This window comes from Musca domestica, unplaced genomic scaffold (assembly GCF_030504385.1).
Source record: "Musca domestica strain aabys unplaced genomic scaffold, Musca_domestica.polishedcontigs.V.1.1 48, whole genome shotgun sequence".
NCBI classification, from domain to species: Eukaryota; Metazoa; Arthropoda; class Insecta; order Diptera; family Muscidae; genus Musca; species Musca domestica.
Genome location: NW_026712340.1, coordinates 5882528 through 5902863, shown reverse-complemented (window position 1 = coordinate 5902863; position 20336 = coordinate 5882528). Strand labels below are relative to the sequence as shown.

The following is a 20336-nucleotide window of genomic DNA, read 5'->3' as shown; positions in this document are numbered from 1 at the left end:
ATGGTACGAGACACAAAAGCTTTATTTACATTTAAATGCTGGAGTGCCACGATAGTGGTTTTCCAGCCAAATATAAAGAAATCACACTATCACGCTTGAACTCCATCACGAATAACTTTTTTTCTGGAAAATTCTTACCAAAAAGGTTTTGTACGCTTGTAAACAATATAATGAGCTGTCACTGGAATAATTTTAACAGCTGTCGGACGAGTGGCTTTGAAATGACAGCAGTCTGAAGTTGGTTGCAGTTTTTCATCTCACCCTGTATACGTGGAAAATTGGCCAAAAATTTATTTTTGTAAGGAAGAAGATTTCTGAACTATGTAATTTTTTCTTCGGGTTTCGCCTCCAAAAACCGATCTGCAGTCTTTAATTTTTTTTAAGTTTTTATATACGACACCAATCGGAGGTTGTTATGACATGCATTTTTCTACAATTTTTAAAAAATTGAATGATTTGAATTATTTTTCCATTGATGCGACTAGCTGTATTCTTCCGCCATGGCATGGTCAAAAATTGTTGAAAAAGCGTATTATAATAACTTCCGAATGACGTCGTATAAGATAACATATAAAAATCTACATATATTTGAAAACACATTTAAATTTTTTTGACATACATATCAATGTTCCCAAGCGTTGATGCTCTACCATGGTATGTAGATTCCACACCGGATTAAGAATTAAAACGGTAGTGCCAATGTTGTATCTAAACTTTGATTGTCAACCTTTCTTCAGAAATAACTGTTTTCTATATTATTGAAAGCAATGAACAGATTTATAAAAACTGTTTGTATGATTAGACAAAATAGGGCGCCAGACTTGTTACATTTTTGCTTGTTTGACAACCTGATATTTCTAAAACCGTTCATGTGAGAACATTGTATAACTTCATATCGTTGATGTGGCCGATATTACACCAAACATATGATTGTTTGGTTATTTAAAAAAGGTAGCATAAATAAGTACTAAATTATACAACCCTACACAAACAATCCGTGCAATGACAAGTAATTTTCAGCAAAAGTCAGTCCAAACTGTTTTTGCCGATTTTTTAATAAGCTGCATTAATTTACTGAAATAGCCTTCAAAGAATTAAAATAAACAAATATGGTAAGTATTGGAGCTATTTACTGCACCAGATGTGTTTTTGTTATAAAAAGTATGGCATATTTGCTATGTTTTTTTGTTTTGCAAATTTGTTGCCAATGATGATTTGCTAAAAAAAATATTGACATTAATTTTTGTTTTCCTATTATCAAGGCACGTCGTTATGATTCCCGTACCACCATCTTCTCGCCCGAGGGCCGTTTGTACCAAGTAGAATATGCTATGGAGGCTATTTCACATGCCGGCACCTGTTTGGGTATTTTGGCTGAGGATGGTATCCTCTTGGCCGCCGAATGCCGCAACACCAACAAACTACTGGATCCCAGTATCTTTGCTGAGAAAATCTATAAGCTAAACGATAACATGGTATGTTCCGTAGCTGGTATTACATCGGATGCCAATGTCTTGACCAATGAATTGCGCATCATTGCTCAACGTTATCAATTCAGTTACGGCGAATCCATGCCCTGTGAACAATTGGTATCTTATTTGTGTGACATCAAACAGGCCTATACCCAGTACGGTGGCAAACGACCATTCGGTGTATCCATTCTTTATATGGGTTGGGATAAACACTATGGTTATCAGCTGTATCAATCGGATCCCAGTGGTAACTATGGTGGCTGGAAGGCAACATGTATTGGTAATAATTTCGGTGCAGCCATTTCACAACTGAAGCAGGAACTGAGCGAAAATGAAAAAATTACTTTGGATCAGGCTAAAGATTTGGCCGTTAAGGTTTTGAGTAAAACTTTGGATACCACCAAATTGACTTCAGAGAAAATTGAAATGGCCACGCTTCAGAGGGTAAACGACAAGACAGAAATTAAAATTCTCACTAAACCTGATGTTGAAAAGCTAATTGAGAAATACAACAAATTAGAAGCAGAGGCCGAGGCTGCCAAGAAGGAAAAACAAGCTGCCCAAAAACCCTAAATTGTAAATGTCGGAAAAGTAAATTATAATTTTGTAATTTTTCTAAATGGGATTTTAATTTTAAGAGATTTTCTTTAAAGGAAATAAAATTTCTGTAAAATGTTATGGAATGGATTTAGAATTTTGAGATAAATCGAAAATTCCCAGAAAAGGTTTACTTTAAACAAAAAAGGTCTCTTGCTTAGTTAGGATCTCATAGGATTTATTGTGGAATCAACACATCCTCGCTTAATGTTATAAATCGGAACAAAAGCGTTCCACATTCCTCAGGTATCCTGTGATATTAGTATTACTTCTACATTATTTTAAGAGATTTTCTTTTGGGGGAAATAAATTGTCTGAGACGGAGTTAGTAATTTGAGATTGATGATATATTTTGTTGAAAATGTATCATTACCATAAAATGTAGGATCCGGAAAAGTATTTAATTTAAAAAGAAAAGTATACTCAGAGGTTTTACAGTAGAAACAATATTTCCTCGATTGTTGTTACAAATCAAGCATCCTGTACTTTAAATAGAGCTTTACAACAACTAACCTTGTATGAGCATGGCTCTGGAAATATAGATTTTTTTAACCGCCTAACAGGTGGAAAATTTTTCCGGGCATAAATATGTTATAAAAAGCTATTTTATATAGAATACCTTTAATTGGACTTTTAAAGGTAGAAGTTCTTTAAGACCTTGATCTTAAGATGGCCTACAAAAGGCACTTTATAAATAGAAGACATTCATATCCATGCATAGTTTTGTAGGTATAGAACGTCTAATATTTCTTCTATAAGCAGACGCTGTGGAAGCAAATATAAGTATTTTTACCATTGAATTAGGAATGTTGTCATTTTAAAGTATTCAACAATTATACTGAAAACACTAAACACTGATCACAAAATATAGTTTAAAAAACCGAAAAGTCAATATTTATGACCATTTCAAAATATTCAATTATTCATGCTTCTGCAAATCTGTAATTGAGATGTATTTCTGAAGATAAAAAAAATATTTGAAAGAATCTCTGTACATAAAAAATAGTAAAGAGGTATTTTGCAGATTTGTTATTCTATAGACCAAAGGTCTTTAAAACATATGTATAGACGGGAGACATTTTTTTATAAAAATAATACATTTGAATACTCCTTCATTTTTTTTCTAAAAAGCGAATTGAATTCTATCACAATGTGCGATCATTCCTTGCAATCTTCTGTTGAGTGATGTGTCAGAGTCTTGAATTATAAATTGTGAACGCCGTTACAGCAATTTTTTAGGAATCTATAGTCGAGATTAATAATAATTATTTATCGACTATCGAGGGCTTGTATAGCTCATTTTAATAGCCCGTGTCCACATTGAAGAATTTTCAGTGATTGTGTTCCAGAACCTGCTAATTAGGGTTACTTCCTTCAATACCACATAGAAAAATTAGATTATCGTAGTAAAAACGTTTTGGTTGTTGTTGTTCCAGAACCTGCAGAAATTCATTGTACAATGAAAAGATAGAAAATAATGAAAGTTCTACGTTTCTTTTCATAATTATGTTCTATATTTTTCTAAAGATTTAGTTCGCTACAAAAAGCTTAATTTTTGTCCATACATACGTTGAAATCCGCATTTTCATTACAAACATGACACAATAAGAAAGGTAGCTCAACTTCGAAGAAACAAGGAAAATGCAGCTCTGTTCCGGAGTCTTATAGTGTCAGATATATTTTTAAACATGCAACAAATGGTTTTGTTTATTTTCCTTTTTTTTACAAAATTACTATATTGGAGAAAAATATAAATGAAATATTGGATTTTCTCCACAAAATTGAATCCAAGATAGAGAGACAATGTTGTTTCATCCCAAAATAATACATTTTGTTGTCCGATAACGTGGGAAATATGCATTTTTGTTGCATCTAAATTTAAAATTATTTTCTTTTTAAGTCAAAGCAATACCCAACTTGACTAGGGGCACCAAAATAAATTGTAATTAGAGGGTAGCTTTGTTCTACTTTCCGTAATTGTGCCATGATTACAACTGAATTTGAATATTTTCTCAATAATTTTCATATCCACATGCACAAATTTATTTGGCATGCTAGGCCAGGAAAATAAAAAAAATGTAAAATCGATTAGTATAAGTGCCCTACCTTGATTTCATTGTCCATGGTTAAGATCATATAAATAAATGAAAAAAAAAACTGGTTGCATATAATTTTGAATTATACTTACAGCAAGCGGGCATAGCCTCAGAGCTGCATTTTGGTAGTTTTATAAAGCTGTTCTACCTCCTTATTATACCATGGTTTTGCCATAAAAGCCATATTTTTTGAGATGATAATAATATTAATGTACTAATTTTCCAATCCGTTAACAGGCCGGGAGAACAAACCGGAAAGAAAAGTGATTTTTACTCAGCCAAGTTTGTCTACTAAGTAGTAGTAAAAGGGATGTCATGTCTGAAAGTTTTAATAGCTTCTTTATGCTCTGTTCCAGAACCTGCAAGAATCTACTAGTTTTGCAATTTTTTCCGATATTATAAAGGGAAAATCAGTTATCTTTTTAAAAACTTTTACATTCTTGCAGTTCTGGAACAGACCAATTTTTGCTACCAATCGGGGGAAATCTCTTATGATATCGAAAAATTGTGAAACTAGTAGACTTCTGCTGTTTCTGGAACATTGAAATGTGTCTTGAGTACGGAAAATGCACACCGAAATATAAAAGTTTGTAATTGTATTCGTTTTGCAATATTTTCTATATCATAAATGGAAATCGGTTATAATAGGTTATATAGTATAAACTTTCACATCCATGCAGTTCTGGGACATGTCAATTAATATAAAATCCTAACGACAATAACATTACAATTATGTAAGTGATTGTGGTTCTTTTTAAATGTATTAATTCTTCTGATAATTAGTTTTCTTTACACTCTGGTGTACATTAGTTTTTATAGGAGCCCAGCAAATTTTGCAAATGTACAGTAATAATTTTCATCATCCAAAAACAACGTAAAAATCGATAGCTAGATTTTCTTTAACGACATTTTAGTTTATAGAAAAAGGCGATTAATCGGTTGTCTCAAAGTCGACTTCGGTAACCCTAAAAAACGAACGACGAAGAAGAATAGTAAAGGAGAATTGAATTCGTGTGTGCAGTCATTAAAAGCGCGTAAATTTCTCGATAAATCATAGTTATTTTAATAAATACAATTTAAATAAATATATTTCAATGAAATATATAACCGAGAGTGTGCGGAACACATAAAAATGCATGTGTATTACAAGAAAATCGCTGCGAAATAGCCAAATCATTGCTACAACGCGACGGTTCTGCAAAAAAACACGAAGAAATCCAATCGACGAATGGCCGTTTTCGCTCTGGTCTTTTTTAAAAAATAGTGCCACAGCGCACAATAGCGATGCAAGCAAAGGTGGCAAGAAGAATTAAAAGAAAATATCGAGCAGAAATTCATATATTTTATGTCAAAAACAAGTGAAAAATAGCAACAAAAAGCTTTGGGCCCCAACACAATTTATGCAACTCGAAACACACATCCAACCGCACACACACAAATCATGTGTGGCAGTAGTGCAGCAGCAGTCAGTAGTGAATTGTGTGGTGTGGTGGTAGTGTAGATGATGATGATGTAGAAAGAAAAAAAAATTGTTAATAGTTTGAGAAGCCCCCTGAAATACAAAAAATAATTCACAAAATACCAAAGAGATAGTCGTAGTGGTGGTGGTATATTTGTAACCAGAAAAAAGAAAATAAAACGAAAAAGAAACGTGAAAATAGCTGCTGCTACTATTGTGTAAATGTGGTGTTCTATAAAGAAATCAAAAATCAACAGCAAAAAGTGAAAAATTCATTGCATGTTGCCCAAAAAATGTGTGTACATCTAAAAACGACGACTGGAATTAAATTGGAAATATTTTTAATTTAGAAATGTGAAAATTCCGAAAGGAAACAAGAGAATCTACTACCCGAGAAGAGAGGATAACGCGTGTAAAAGGAAATCCAAGATAAAAGTATAAGAAAAACACATAATTCACAAGAAAAGTCAATAATAAGAAAAATAGTATATTAAATCGTCGACAACCTCGACGAGCTACTAATAAGAGAAAGAAGAAGAGATATTCACAGACACACATTTACTTGTACAAAACGAATGTGAAAGAGAAAGAATAGCGCGCAATCGGCGGTTAACGTACCCCATCGTCGACAACGACATCACATAGCAGTACGAATGAAAAAATAGTAGTGGAAAGCAAGAAAATAAAAAACAAAAAAAAAAAGAAATACGAAATAAGAATACAAAAAAAGTAGCAGAGCGAGCTCTGCACAACGGCGACGATGACAACAATTTGCTATGTGTGTGAGAGAGCAAGTGAGATACAGTGATAGAATGTGAAGTGATGGTACGCTACAAATACGGCGAGTGTGAGTGCATGTGCGCTGGTGTGTGCTTATAACAACAACACCAACAATAAAAAAAAGCAAAAGAAGAATAAAAAAGATGCGAGTTTATTTGTGTGTTCTTCTACTCTCCATAAACGAACAAATAAATAAGAAAATGTGTGGTGATGTGGGCATTAAAAAACAAAAAGGAATAAACAGCATAGTGGTAAATAAAGAAAACAAAAAAGGAAAGCTATAAATTAAAACAACTACAACCATTCTGTTAACAAATGCTAAAATTAATATATAGTAGTAAAGAAGCAAATAATAAATAAAAAAGCATTGCACACACAACACTACCAAATTCATGCAATAAATAGTAACAGCAACAACAAAACATTACAAAAAAAAAACGAGAAGAATGTAAGAAGTAAAATAAAGTAAAGAAAGAAATTCTCAAATTCATAAAAGAAATCAAACAAATCAATCCGACCGACACACACACAAAATGGATACAACAAATACTGCGGCTGCGGCGTCTGCCGCCGATGTAGCAGCAACAACAAAAGCAAAACAATTGGATTTTAAAATACTGGTAATTAAAACTTATACGAATGGCATAATGAAAAAACAACAGAAACAGAAAAAACGCTAACAACCATTCATTTTCATTAAATTTTTTCGTTTCGTGTTTTTTTGGTTTGTATTTTTACCATATTCGTTCATTGTTCCATTCGTTGGCTCGCTCAAAACCTTTGGAAGACAACAAAGTCAAATGTTTCTTTTTTAAGGCCGGCGTTATTTAAGATGCGGCTTTCTTCGTTCTTCATTCGGGAAATATTTATTCAAAATAATGAAAAACTAATGAAACTGGAGTAATGAAAATATCTATCCAACGAGCGATGATGTGTTTATATTATATGACTTTTTTATAGAAATGACTTTATCTTTGGTTATAGAAATGGATGTATCCGCCCGATTTTTTTTATATAACTCAACCGTTGTTTTGGGCCAAAAAAGCGTTTACGCTTTCACATATTTAAGTCTACTTGGTACACATCCTAGATCAAGAAAAATCATTAACACAAAAACGAATCCACCTAAAGGTTCAAGTGTAAATTAATCCTAATCACTGGAATATTAATTATGAATCTACGGAATAACTTTCTTGTTGTTACAACACCAGAATAAAAGATCTATCGTAAATAATGGTAAAAATCGCAGCTAGGTCCACATTTTCGGCTTAACAAAGAAAGTCGGATCCATTTTCAGGCGCTTTTTAAAAATTGATTTTTATTGTGGGATGGTATCTGTTGATAGTTTCATCTTGTAACCACTTGTTGGATAGATATTCAGTAGGGGGTATTTTTCCTTGTTCTATATTATTAAGGATATAAGGATTAGAATGTGCAGATTCGTACAAAAATGGTATTTAACGCTAACAACCATTCTGTTAACAACTGTCCATAGGTGAAAGTCTTAAATTCCCAGCTAATCACTAAATCTTTGTTTTATAATCAGAGTTGTTTTATAACCAGAGTTGGGATCTGTTCAAAAGTGATAGTCTTAAAATATCAATCTAAGAAAGCCTTAGGTGGCGTAGCCGGTGTTGGACCCAGAAAAGAAAATTTCAAGCACCAGTACCAAACCGGCTAATTAAAAAAGTATCAAAATTAGAAATAAACATTGGGTCGTGCGGACGGTTTTAGACATACCCAGAGGAGAACATTTCAAACTCCGGCGGAAGGGTTTCAAATTTAGAAAACTTTGGTTCGCGTAGCCGGTGTTGATACCCATCTTGCATTGATTGGTCTTAAGAACACAGGAATTGTGGACTTCCCCAAGAAAAATAATATAATGTCGTCCAAAGGACAAAGGAGTAAGCAGCAAACCGTCCCTAGTTGTGGAGCAACCATGCCCATTTGCTAGGATTCGAGAACGCTATGATTGCCTTGCGGAATAGCGGTCCATCCAGTTGTTTTACCAATATTATATGAAGATGTCTCTAAAATTTTCTCTGCTACCCAAACATTTGAATTAAGGCCAACTTGAAAGAAAATGGAGCGTTCCTAGTATATGAAATCCGTAGATCTGCAGAAAAGGGACTTTTGGTTACTGTATTGGGTTGGGGTGGTCTGCGTTTAAGGATCGATTACTTCAAAGGGGCAATGTCACAGACAGTTGTTGCCTTCAAAAGAGTGTCAAAAATGGACAAATTATACAGTCGATGTCTGTCGATCAGCGAGGCACAATGACTGCAATTTTGCACTTGACTGTTACACATTCCTTGTATATGGATCACTCGAGACTAGGGCTAATCTCTTCCTCTGCTTTTGGCGCAACCCGTATGTTGTAACTACCACCACGTTATACGGAAAGCCCATAATATTCCTCAGATTCATAAAATCGACTATTCTATACATCATTGCAAAAATGTAACACAACAGAAGCAATGACTGTAATTAAAGTTTCTCAGATTCTTTACGATCCATACACCTACGTATTAGTTTTAAATATTTTGCCGAGTGTTGATGATCGATTTAGAAATGTCCGCGTTCTATGTAAACCTTTGTAGCCTAAAAACTGAATAAAATATGGTCAAATGTATTTAAAGTATGTCCACGTTCTGGTATATGAGTTATGTTACAGGAGGCGCAGCTACACTGAAGTCGACATGGAGACCATTGATTCTGGTATATAACGGATTTATACGATTTAAGGTATCTTCGAGGATTTTGTTATTTATTTAAACCTTTTGTAAACGAAACCTTATGAATTATAATGATTGCAATATGTACCTAGGAGAGGCATATTTTCCAATTTTCATTAGTTATCAATTGTTGGCGTTCAATGATTGAGGTTTTTTGTTATTCATATCCTTTTTTGTAGTTTATTTCATCAATGGAACATGACAAAGCTTTACTTTCTTCAAGCAAAGCGTACTATTTCGAAAGCTTGAGTTTTTCGAGGAACTTAAACAGATCTTAAGAAAATTCTCAAGATTTTTTTTTTGCAAAAGGGTAAAGTCCCCTTTAAGTACTCAAAACTTGGCTATGTTAACTCAAAACTTGGCTATGTTAACTCAAAACTTGGCTATATTAATAGTTTTTTTGTCGGGCTTTTTATGAATATCAGAAAACCCGACAACGCAAATTATTTGCAAATCTGTAACCAATTTTCGTCAAACCCTTCAAATTATACAAAAATGGGAAGCACCTTAAACGGAAACTATACAAAAAACTTGACATAAGCTGATAATTGTTCTAAGAAGAGATAATGGTCACCAGAAACCTAGAGTGGAATTCGGTTTTGTAGAAACTTGAATCAATAATCAACATCGAACGTACAGTTAGATGATTTTATATCAAAAGTTGGTCCATTTTCAAATCCTTAAAACCATCAAACACATTTTCAGCATTTGTAAATCATTAACAGAACAGAATATTTAGGGTAGTTGCAAACGGTCTGACAAAGGATGGTATTATGAATTAGTGAAGTTCAGACTACCTACCTCCACTTTAAAAATTTCACAAAGTTGCCCTGTTCCAGAATTTCCAAAAATCTAAAAATTTTTCTACGATTACCGATTTTTCCTTTATGACATCGAAAAAGTATAGTACTAACTAGCACTATTTTTAATGTTTTGAAACACACAGAATATACGGATGGACGTATTTATCGGCGGCTTACGATTCTTCACTTTCGGTATCGGCTTTGAAATCTTTGCTTCTTCTTCGTTTACTATACCGTTGCCTGTTTTTTTATTTTATATAATTGAGTTGTATTTAATTAAACATAATTAAGGAAGTAATCGCTATAATACATTGTAAATTATTCAACATCATGGTTGGTGGGTATGATGACGATGATGATATGTTTATGTTTGTTCGTCAGTCAGTCAGTCAGTCAGGCATTCATTCCGTTTGCCCGTTCGCCTGTTTATTGGTGGTTTGTCTATCTGACGGCGTTGTTGATACCTTAATTCCAATTTTGCTGCTCTTCTTCTTCATCGTCGACATCGTTGTCGTTGTTGTCGGTTGGGGGGTTATTTGAGGCGCGCTCTACTTGCACTGTGTGTTTTTTATTTATTTTGTTTTCTTTTTTCTATTCGTTTCATTGTGTATTGCTATGTGATGGGAACGGGGCACAGAGTAGGCAGCGAGTTGCGTGTATGTGTTTGTTGTTTTTGGTGTGCATGCGAATGTGTGTTTTCGGGCAACATAGCATCGGTGCGTGTGTGTGTGTGTGGCGCGCTTGTATGTATGTTAGTGGAAAGAGGAGGAGTACAGTTAAGATAAATGTTGTTGAAAACAACAAAAACAAAAAAAAAAAAAACAAGAACAAAAGAAGAAACAAATCTTAATTAAATGGATCGCATTTGTTCGTCCGTCCGTCTGTTAGCTTGCTCGCCCGTTCCTACATCCCTCCATTCGTTGCCACTATTTTATTATTGTTTTTCTTTTTTTTTTGTTTACAACGTTTATCTAATTTACTCTTTATTTTACGATAGCTGGTATTTGGGACATCGTTTAGAACCAGTATTTTTATTCGTTGCGCTTTTTTTTATTGGATATGAGAAAATACTTGTTTTGTTGTCGTTGTTGTTAATGTTGAATAAAGAAAATATTGATGTTTTTACGCGATGGCCATGGCGAAAATGTAAACAAACAACTATGACATTTTATTAAATGATTTAAGTTTTATGTTTTACAGGAATTTTTAAAACTTATTTTGCTAGGAGAAAGTGGATCTGGTTAAAAAACGGAGGTTAGTAAGCATCTAGGTATTTTAGTGTTTGCAGAATGGACCTGGTAATATAATTTCTATTTTCTTTGTCTTTAAATCCTTAAAATAGTGGATCTATAAGTTTTTAAGGAGAAGATATTCAATCAGGTTACCCTCCCTATTTGGCCCGAAATGTCGGCTTGCCTATTTTCTCTGGCAAATTTCTTTGACGATTATATAGGTATAACTCTGGAACCGTTTAGTTCTCAAAATAACCTGCAATTTTTGATTCAAAGGATACTAGAAATCAAATTTCTAACAATTCCGTTGAAAATGTAGCTACTTATCATCAAAATACCAAATGTAAAGGGCTACCGCTACATGGGCTAATACAAATACGTGGCTAAGTGGTTTGTATACATTAAGAATATCAAATGCCAAAATTAAAAAAAAAAATTGCGGTGGAAAATTTTGCAACAATCATCAGAATAAAGAGGTATAAGAAAACTTGGCCATTTATACCCTATTTTTTAATACAATTAACATTTCAGGCGTAACATTTTAGCCATTTTGGTCGATCCCTTAAAGTGATTACTACATACGGACACGTTGACATCGTCTTAAACTTTTTTTTACTTTTATGAAGAAAATATGTACTTTGTTGGTTCTTAAATAGCTACTTCGATAAGTTACAAATGAAATGACTAACTTAATATACCCTCCATAATATGATAAAAAAAATTTTAGAATCGGACGAAATTGCTGTGTTATTGTATCCTCCACCATACTAGGGAGGGTATATTAACTTTATCATTCCATTTTAACTTTGTCATTCCATTTGTAACTCCTCGAAATACTCATGCAAGACCCTGCCAACCGAAGGTGCACATTTTCAGCTGACCTCTTTGGCAAATAAACACGATCATTTTGTTTGTTTTTTTTTGTTTACAAACTGCTGGACAACGAATGTTTTCTCATCCGACAAAACCAAATTCGGCAGTTCACCACTTTCGACCAAGCGAAGCAACTCTTTAGCTCTTTTATTGCGGTGTAAGTTCTTGCACTTTTTGGAATTTTAATGGCTTTACCCCGAGCTCGTTTTTCAATATTTGACGAATGGAATATTGCGATATGTTCAGCTCACGAGGCATTTTTGGGCCACTTCGACGCGGCTTTCGATCAAGTCACTTCTTTACTTTTCGAACCATTTCTGCTGATGTTGCTGTTTTCTTCCGTCCACTTCCGTGACGTCGTGCTACGCTACCTGTATCACGGAAACGAGCGATGGTACGAAATACATACGATTTATTCAGATTTAAATGTTGGAGTGCTCTAACAATAGCCACTTTTGGTTTTCCAGCCAAATATATAGAAGTCACACTATCAGGCTTGAATTCCATCCCGAATAAATTTTTTCTGGAAAATTCTCAGCAAAATGCTTTGTAGACAATATAATGAGCTATCACTGGAAAAATTTTAACAGCTGTGAGACGAGTGGCTTAGAAATGATAGCAGTTTGAAGTTGGTTGCATTTTTTTCATCTCACCCTGTATTCTTAGTCAGCGTATAATTCTAGCGATGCCCGTCTGTCTGTTGTAACCATGCTATCTTTAGAACGAATTGAGATAGAAGGCTAACATTTTGCTCACATGTGTATTTTGCCAGTAGACAATGTTCTACAATGTATGACAATAAAAGGGCCCATCAGCTCCATGTTTATGTTTAACCCCGTATAACATTCCTATATTCGATTTCAGAAAAACATGACATTCGATTGCGGCTCAACGTTTTGCTTCCCCATGGAAAGATATAGATATATTTTAATGGTTTTTTAAGTGTGGATTCCTATTATTATTTTTTTTTTTTTGGTATCTTCATAGATTTTAGTCAAAGTAGTAGTTCCCGCCCTGCTGTATTTTTTCTTCCTAATTTTACCGTATTTATTCCCTAATCCTACTCTTTTCTATAAAATTCAATTTCTTTAAAGCTTAAAGAGTTTTATCCTACCAACTTCCCTTTTCAATTTAAATTAACTTCCTCCTTTGTTGGATGTTCCTTCGTTCATGTTGTTGCTGTTGTCGTTACTGTTTTTTTTTTTTTTAATTTTTGTTATTTTCTTTTTTTTTTTTGTTATTTTGAAATTTATGTATAAAGCTTTTCCTCGACTCAAAATTAAAGCCTTTTAAAATCCAATTTTTCTATGTTTTGGATGGCTGGTTTGTGAGTGTGTGTTTTACTCTCTACCGGGTAACCCCAACCACATTACTCTCAATACTCTGGCGGCGGGCTTAACATAACCTTCCTGGCATTTTATACAGCATAGCAACATACTACATACAGACATAATGTACATGGTCTATACATATCTACAACATAGATGATGGTGTTTGTCTGTCTGTGTGTGTATTTGCATGAAAGTAAATTTGGATTTGTGTGAGTGTGTGTATGTAATTTTTTGTATAGCCACCCATGCCACCCTACAATCTGCCATCGACAAAAAAAAACCCCCACCCACCACAACTACACACAAATTGTTTGTTAGGTTCGTTCATTCTCTCTTGTTTCATAATAATGTAATATGCATATTTGCCGCACCCCTTCCCGCTCGCTCTTCACATTTTACAGTATGAATGGGATTCCGTGCCTTCCAAACTCCCCCGAACTCCACTTTAAAATTTGTACGACCCACAAACCACTCATAGAAAACAACGTAGCGCTACCTTCCCACCCAACCAACTAACTAACTATCTAGATACCAATAACGGCCACACTCACTCATTCAGTATTCTCTGAAACACACAAACACATATACCTTTCTTTACTTCCGTTATTAATGGCTGACTAAACAACAAGTACCATGGCTTGTCTTAGACCCCCCTGCACACCTCCCCCATTTTCCCCATACCGCCGCAGTTGGGTTTTGTTGTTGTTGTTTTTGGCATGCCAGAAAAACGCAAAATTTCTCCCCAACTCTTGTTCTCTTTTCTTGTTTTATTCTAAAAACATTCAAAATTTCATTTGCTTGACACTAGAATGTTGTGATGGGTACAACTCACATTATGTTATTGTTTGCTGGGTTATTCCTTTACACACAATTTGGGTGATTTCGAGGACTCTTTTTTTCCATATCCAAAATAAAAAATCCTACAATCTAGCAGACGTTCAGCTAACCAACCATACAGTCAGGCAGCCAGGCTGTTTAGTAGGAGATGAAAGTGTGGTTAGTGGTAGGAGTAGTTATTGGCCTGTCCGTCAGACAGACAGTCTGCCTAAAATGCCGGCAAGGCAGCAGCAAAAAAATATATATAGTCACAACGACATTTCGCTATTTGATTTGCCGGGTTGGTTGCTGTCAGTCCGTCCAATGGGATGCCTTAGTGGTACCAGCAGCCATAGCAGACTAAAGCCATATTCCAACTCTCTCAAAAAAGTAATATTGTTTTTATTTTGTTCTTCTTTTGTTGTTGTTTTCGTTTTGTTTGTCGTTTCTAACGTCGTTTTAAGAGATGTGATATTACATTTTTTTACTTGGATTACAGTAGAACTATGTTGGAGTGAATACGAGTTAAATATAGAAGTTGGTGGTTGCATGCCAATCGACCTTGGGTTAATAAAAATATGGTGATATGTGTGATATATGTAAAGAAAATCGGCTCTAACATCACGTTTCATAAGAGTTAAAGTTATTAAAAAGGTTGACCCTTCGTGGGGGAGTGGACAGAGATTTCCATTTTCGCACCTGAAATAGCACTAATGCAAATATTAGTTGACGCAAAATTGAATTATCCTTTCCCTTTTTGTGCAGTTAACTTAAATTTCGCATATATGGAACCTACAATAGGCCATGTCCCTTAAGAACATTTTTTCTTGAGTTCAGAAAGGGTTAATAAGGGGTTAATTAAGAGAGAGAAAGAGTGAGTGAAAGAGAGGAGGAAGAAAATTATATATAGCAAAAATTGGAACTAATTTTTGCCGGAATATACTGAATTGAAGCAATGTTGAGACGCGGGCTAAATGAAACTTTACACTGAGTTTTTTCCAAATATACAGACAATAAAGATAGACAGAATTTTGGACTTGGGGATTTTATAATTTTCTGAAAATTTTTTCGATCAATTTTAGCAAATTACATAGCACTGCCCAAAAACTTAGAATAAGAAGGTGTCTAAAATTAAAATTTGTCCTATAAGGTTCATATAATTTAGAAAGTATTCCTTGATACCTTTCATTTAAGCCACTCTTTATCCTTAGTTTGGTTTTCTAATGATGTAGTGGAAGATTCCTTGGAACTATTTTAGGTTTGATAAAAAATGCAGCAGTACAGCCGTCCAGTTCGGGCCATGATATTGGGCTCTGCTGAGACTGAACTAGGACCATTCACCAAAAAATGAATGTTCTGTCCTATGGGTGCCTCGGCTGGTGGCACGCGATTTTGTGATTGTCTACGTCCAAGCTTACCAACCAACCAACTAACAACCGGAGCTCTAAAGAGAACTCCACAATTTGCATTGAAAATTTTCCAGTCACTGGATATTCGGTCTCGGTTTCAAGCAGCAACAGGACGGACGACACTTTTCTCATTTTAATCACGCACTAATCCTGAATTAATGATTAAAGGAACACCTTTTGCAGCTTCAACTATATGAATGTTATAATACCTGATAGGGACGCTTGGGTTACTGGTGAACTTCCCTGGACGGTCTGCCTATTAAGTATTCGATCTGCTCCCCTTATACTCTCAAATTTTAATGACAACAGTAGCAATTCAAATTCAAGGTAATACGATGCAAATTACACATTGTACATTTCCATCCATATTCTCAGAAAAATCTTACCCTTTCTTCGTTAATAGATATTTTGTTTTGAGTGTATTCAAATAGTTGCTTGGCAAAGTCCTCCCTGCGCAAGCTTACTTTTTTTTAAAATCTGCGCGAGCGTAGGACTTTTTATTTTCTTCGGTAATCCAACTATACAACAGCGTTTTTCAGGCTGAGATTTTTAAAATCATTAAGGCAGCCGAAATGGTAAGATAACGTAGAAATATCATAATAAGACCAGCGGCTATAAATTTTGGAAGTCGAGCGGCCCTGTCAACTGTAAATTCATGTGTCAACAAATCGAGATTAATTCTTGATTGTAAGAATGCCCTCTTGAAAATACTAGTCTTCATTAAGCTTTATTGGATCCCAGACCATAGTAATATAATGGGGAAAATGGCAGAAGGGTTAGATCGGGGTCGTTTTCAGAAGACAAATCACCGATAAACTATTATGTCAGCCGTTTTAGGATTATCTCATCGAAGCAATTTGCGATAGATGGAATTCTAGGGATATCTGGCTGGCAATCTCGAGAAGAAGCTGCTCTCTTCTATCAATTAGTACCTGAGATCCAAGAGTCGCGGTGAACATATTGACGGGCCAAACATCAGACCTCAAAATGGAAGAAGATCTGCTGGTTATGCACACCATTCTACTAAGCCTTTCTTTCTTGCTTATATATCTCTGATCTATCATATCCCAAATTCCTTCTAGGATAAGAACAATGTTTCACAGGTCTCCGAGTAAAGCAGTTGCCGACTCCTTTAATGAAAACAATATTAAAACTTGACTTCAGTCCTGTAAGATTTAAACAGTGTTCTTGAATAGCTTAAGTAGGGTATATATGGGGAAGTAAGGAAGATATTTGATTTCTTTCGAACCCAAAGTTTTGTTGACTATGTGCTCCGGATGAAATTTGCAGTATCTCTTACCGTTCCCTGAGACACATTCATTAAAAGTGTCTGGGGTTCTAATATATTTTACCCCATGATTGAAGTTATTAATGTTTATTCAATATCACTTCATCTTCAAATGGTATAGCTATTTGTTTGCTTTATACTCCTCGAGAATGCTCTTGATGCTCAATGCGAGATCCATGTCACTGGGATTGAGGCAAATATGATCCTATTTAACAAGTAGGTATGCAACAGGAGATTACTGCCTTGAGAGTACATTTTCTTCTACCCAAACACGTCTCTATTGTATGCACTGAATTTTGTTGAAGATTAAAATAATGGAATGTCAAATGATGTTTGTAATTGGCATTTTTGCCCAATAGGGACCAAGAATTTAAAATGGTCCTTGCCAAAGAAGCCGCCCCTCCGTCTGTTGTAATCACGACAGATTCCAAACGGCATGTGATAGGAAGCTGAAATTTTTCATAGAGTTGTCTTTTTGGTCAGGTCACGGTATTTTGATGATTTTAGCTACAAATTAAGTTCTTTCTAAGTACTTTACCCCCTGGCAGAGAATTGTTTATATTGATCCACGATATCGTATAGCCCCCATTCAACGGATCCCCCCGTTATTAGGTATTTTGATGATTTTAGAAACATTATTCACCAGAATTGTTTCAATTGCCTCTGCGTATGGAGGACCACGTATTTGTATTGCCCCTTTTATATCGGTACCTCCCTATATGCGGTATTTTGATAATTTTAGCTACATTGTTCAAAGTTTCGTATTTGAATATTGTAATGGCGTATGAAAAGATTGTCTACGCAGGTCCACGTTTTCGTACAGACTCCAATATAACGGCGACTTCCTATATTCGGTGTTCTTAAGATTCCAACATAATTTTTATTTTTTTTAAATTTTCCAAATTCGTTCCAAATGGTGGAGGGAATTCAAAGTTCGGCCCGGTCGAACTTACTGCTTTTTTACTTGTTATTCCCCTATTATGGAATTCATCAAATTCTTGCTTCACTGTATATCCCGCTGTATCTCGCTGTTATTTCAATTGTGTTGTTGTTATTTTCAATTTCTAAAATTGCTATTTGCTTTTTGTTGTGTTTAGAAAATATTTACTTTTATGTTTTTTTATTGCTTTTCATGTTAACATAATCATACATATATACGAACATATCAACTACGTATATGAAAGATAATAAATATTTATGTATTAGACTAGGATATGAATAATAATGCTTGTTTACTCAAGCTTTTACACAAAACATTAAAATAGCTGCGGAACAAAAGGAGAAGACCGAGAGGTCTTCTCATAGAAGACCAAGTGGCCTTCCCCTTTAAAAGCAAGTGGCATAGAAGACCAAGTGGCTTTCTTATAGAGGACCAAATGGTCTTCTCAGAGAAGACCAAGTTGTCTTTTCACAGTGGTATTCTCATAGAAGACTTACAGAAGACCCAGTGGACACCTCACAGAAGACCAAGTGGTTTTCTCATAGAAGACCAAGTGGTCTTCTCATAGAAGACCATGTGGTCTTCTCATAGAAGACCATGTGGTCTTCTCACAGAAGACAAAGTGGTCTTCTCACAGAAGAGAAAGTGGTCTTCTCACAGAAGACCAAGTGGTCTTCTCACAGAAGACCAAGTGGTCTTCTCACAGAAGACCAAGTGGTCTTCTCACAAAAGACAAAGTGGTCTTCTCACAGATGAAGAAGTGGTCTTCTCACAGAAGAAGAAGTGGCCTTCTCATAGAAGAAGAAGTGGTCTTCTCATAGAAGAAGAAGTGGTCTTCTCACAGAAGACCAAGTGGTCCTCTCAGAGAAGACAAAGTGGTTTTCTCATAGAAGACCAAGTGGTCTTCTCACAAAAGACAAAGTTGTCTTCTCACAGAAGAAGAAGTGGCCTTCTCATAGAAGAAGAAGTGGTCTTCTCATAGAAGAAGAAGTGGCCTTCTCATAGAAGAAGAAGTGGCCTTCTCATAGAAGAAGAAGTGGTCTTCTCACAGAAGACCAAGTGGTCCTCTCAGAGAAGACAAAGTGGTTTTCTCATAGAAGACACGGGGGTCTTCTAATAGAAGACAAAGTGATCTTCTCACAGAAGACCAAGTGGTCCTCTCAGAGAAGACAAAGTGGTTTTCTCATAGAAGACAAAGTGGTCTTCTCATAGAAGACAAAAGGGGTCTTCTCATACAAGTCAAAGTGGTCTTCTCATAGAACAAATGTCTTCAGAACCGAATCTTCAGGAGGAGAGCCTCCTGATTTCACTTTCTTGAAAATCCCAAATGTATTACTTTGCAGACAACTGCATATGAATAGATACAAGTTCTGGGTTCTATGCATTTTTATCCAACATCCAACTTGACTTCTTCGAAACCCCGTTTGTTTGTTGTTATTATTGCTTTTATTGTTGTTGTTGTTCCTGCTTTATTGTTATTTCATCTTAATTAATTCCCCTGAAGTTTGTTTTTAATGTGTTCGGCAATTTAAGTTTTCTGTTTTTTTTTTATCACTTTTAATTGAGTTTAAAAAGAACAAAAAACGAAAATTGTGAGAAAGAGAGTGAGTGTGTGAGATGGAGAGTGGAAAAATGCATACTGAATTTGCTTATATTGTTTTAGTTAGATTTAGTTGGTGTTGTTATTGTTGTTCTTGCAGTGTTTTTATTGTTTTATTGAGGCAATAAAAAATGGAAGGTATAACAGCGCTGATATATACAATGTAAACACACACATACGCGCACATTGGCAGTGTATATGAAAAGGCCAGAGCTGCTGTTTGTTCCCCCCTTTTCTCATCATTTACATTTTGCTAAGCAGTGGTGTAGGTGAATTGAATTTATGGTGTATTCGTGAAAATGAGGTGGTGAGGGGGATTAGGGGTCATATATGTGGGAAAGGAAAAACCGTCCCAGCTGTAGCGTTGACATTAACAGCAACAGACACCGACTGTAACACGCTGCTTGCCTGTGAGTATGTGTGTGTGTTACTTTGTCTGCGAGCCTCTGTAATAGAAATCGATCATAAAATCTCGTATGTGTTGAGTTATAGTCTGTTTATTTTACTTTGCAAAGGTCCTCCCGTGTGAATCATAAATCATTTACGTAATTTATGTACCCTACCTATGTGTAAATGTATGTTCTAATGGCTGATCTAAGATTCAATAATTCGATCCAGGTAGATAAAAAGTTATACGAAAGGGATAAAAAGGGAAATCTTGGGGGGAAATATAGCCATTGTCACTGTTGTCGTAGGGCGTAGATGGATGGCATGGAATATTGTCAGATTCCCCTAATATAGCGAAAATTTGAACACACTATGGTTTTGTGTTATTGGGAAACTTGACAGAATTTGGTGATTTTCATGCATGTCCGTCCGTCGGACAAATTTTAAAAATATAAGGTTCAGATATAGTTATAGTTCCCATATAAATATTGCACCAGCTTCCGCTTTTAACAAACTTG

At 35.1% G+C, this 20336-nt stretch overlaps 2 protein-coding genes across 3 annotated transcripts in view; both read left to right on the top strand.

Moving 5' to 3' along the window:
- Window positions 1-955: 955 nt before the first annotated feature.
- On the top strand, window positions 956-2150 carry LOC101901528 (proteasome subunit alpha type-4). Its single transcript, XM_005183208.4, has 2 exons — window positions 956-1112; window positions 1263-2150. The coding sequence occupies exons 1-2, from the start codon at window positions 1110-1112 to the stop codon at window positions 2043-2045; spliced, it is 786 nt and encodes a 261-aa protein (XP_005183265.1). The 5' UTR covers window positions 956-1109; the 3' UTR covers window positions 2046-2150.
- Window positions 2151-5132: 2982 nt separating this feature from the next.
- LOC109612514 (uncharacterized) overlaps window positions 5133-20336 on the top strand; it is a 49012-nt gene continuing 33808 nt past the window's right edge. For both annotated transcript variants that reach the window (XR_009343254.1, XM_059127872.1), the window contains exon 1: window positions 5133-7024. Coding sequence is in view for 1 of the 2 variants with exons in the window: in XM_059127872.1 (XP_058983855.1) it covers window positions 6938-7024 (87 nt within the window). In the remaining variant the exon portion in view is untranslated. The remainder of the gene's footprint in view (window positions 7025-20336) is intronic.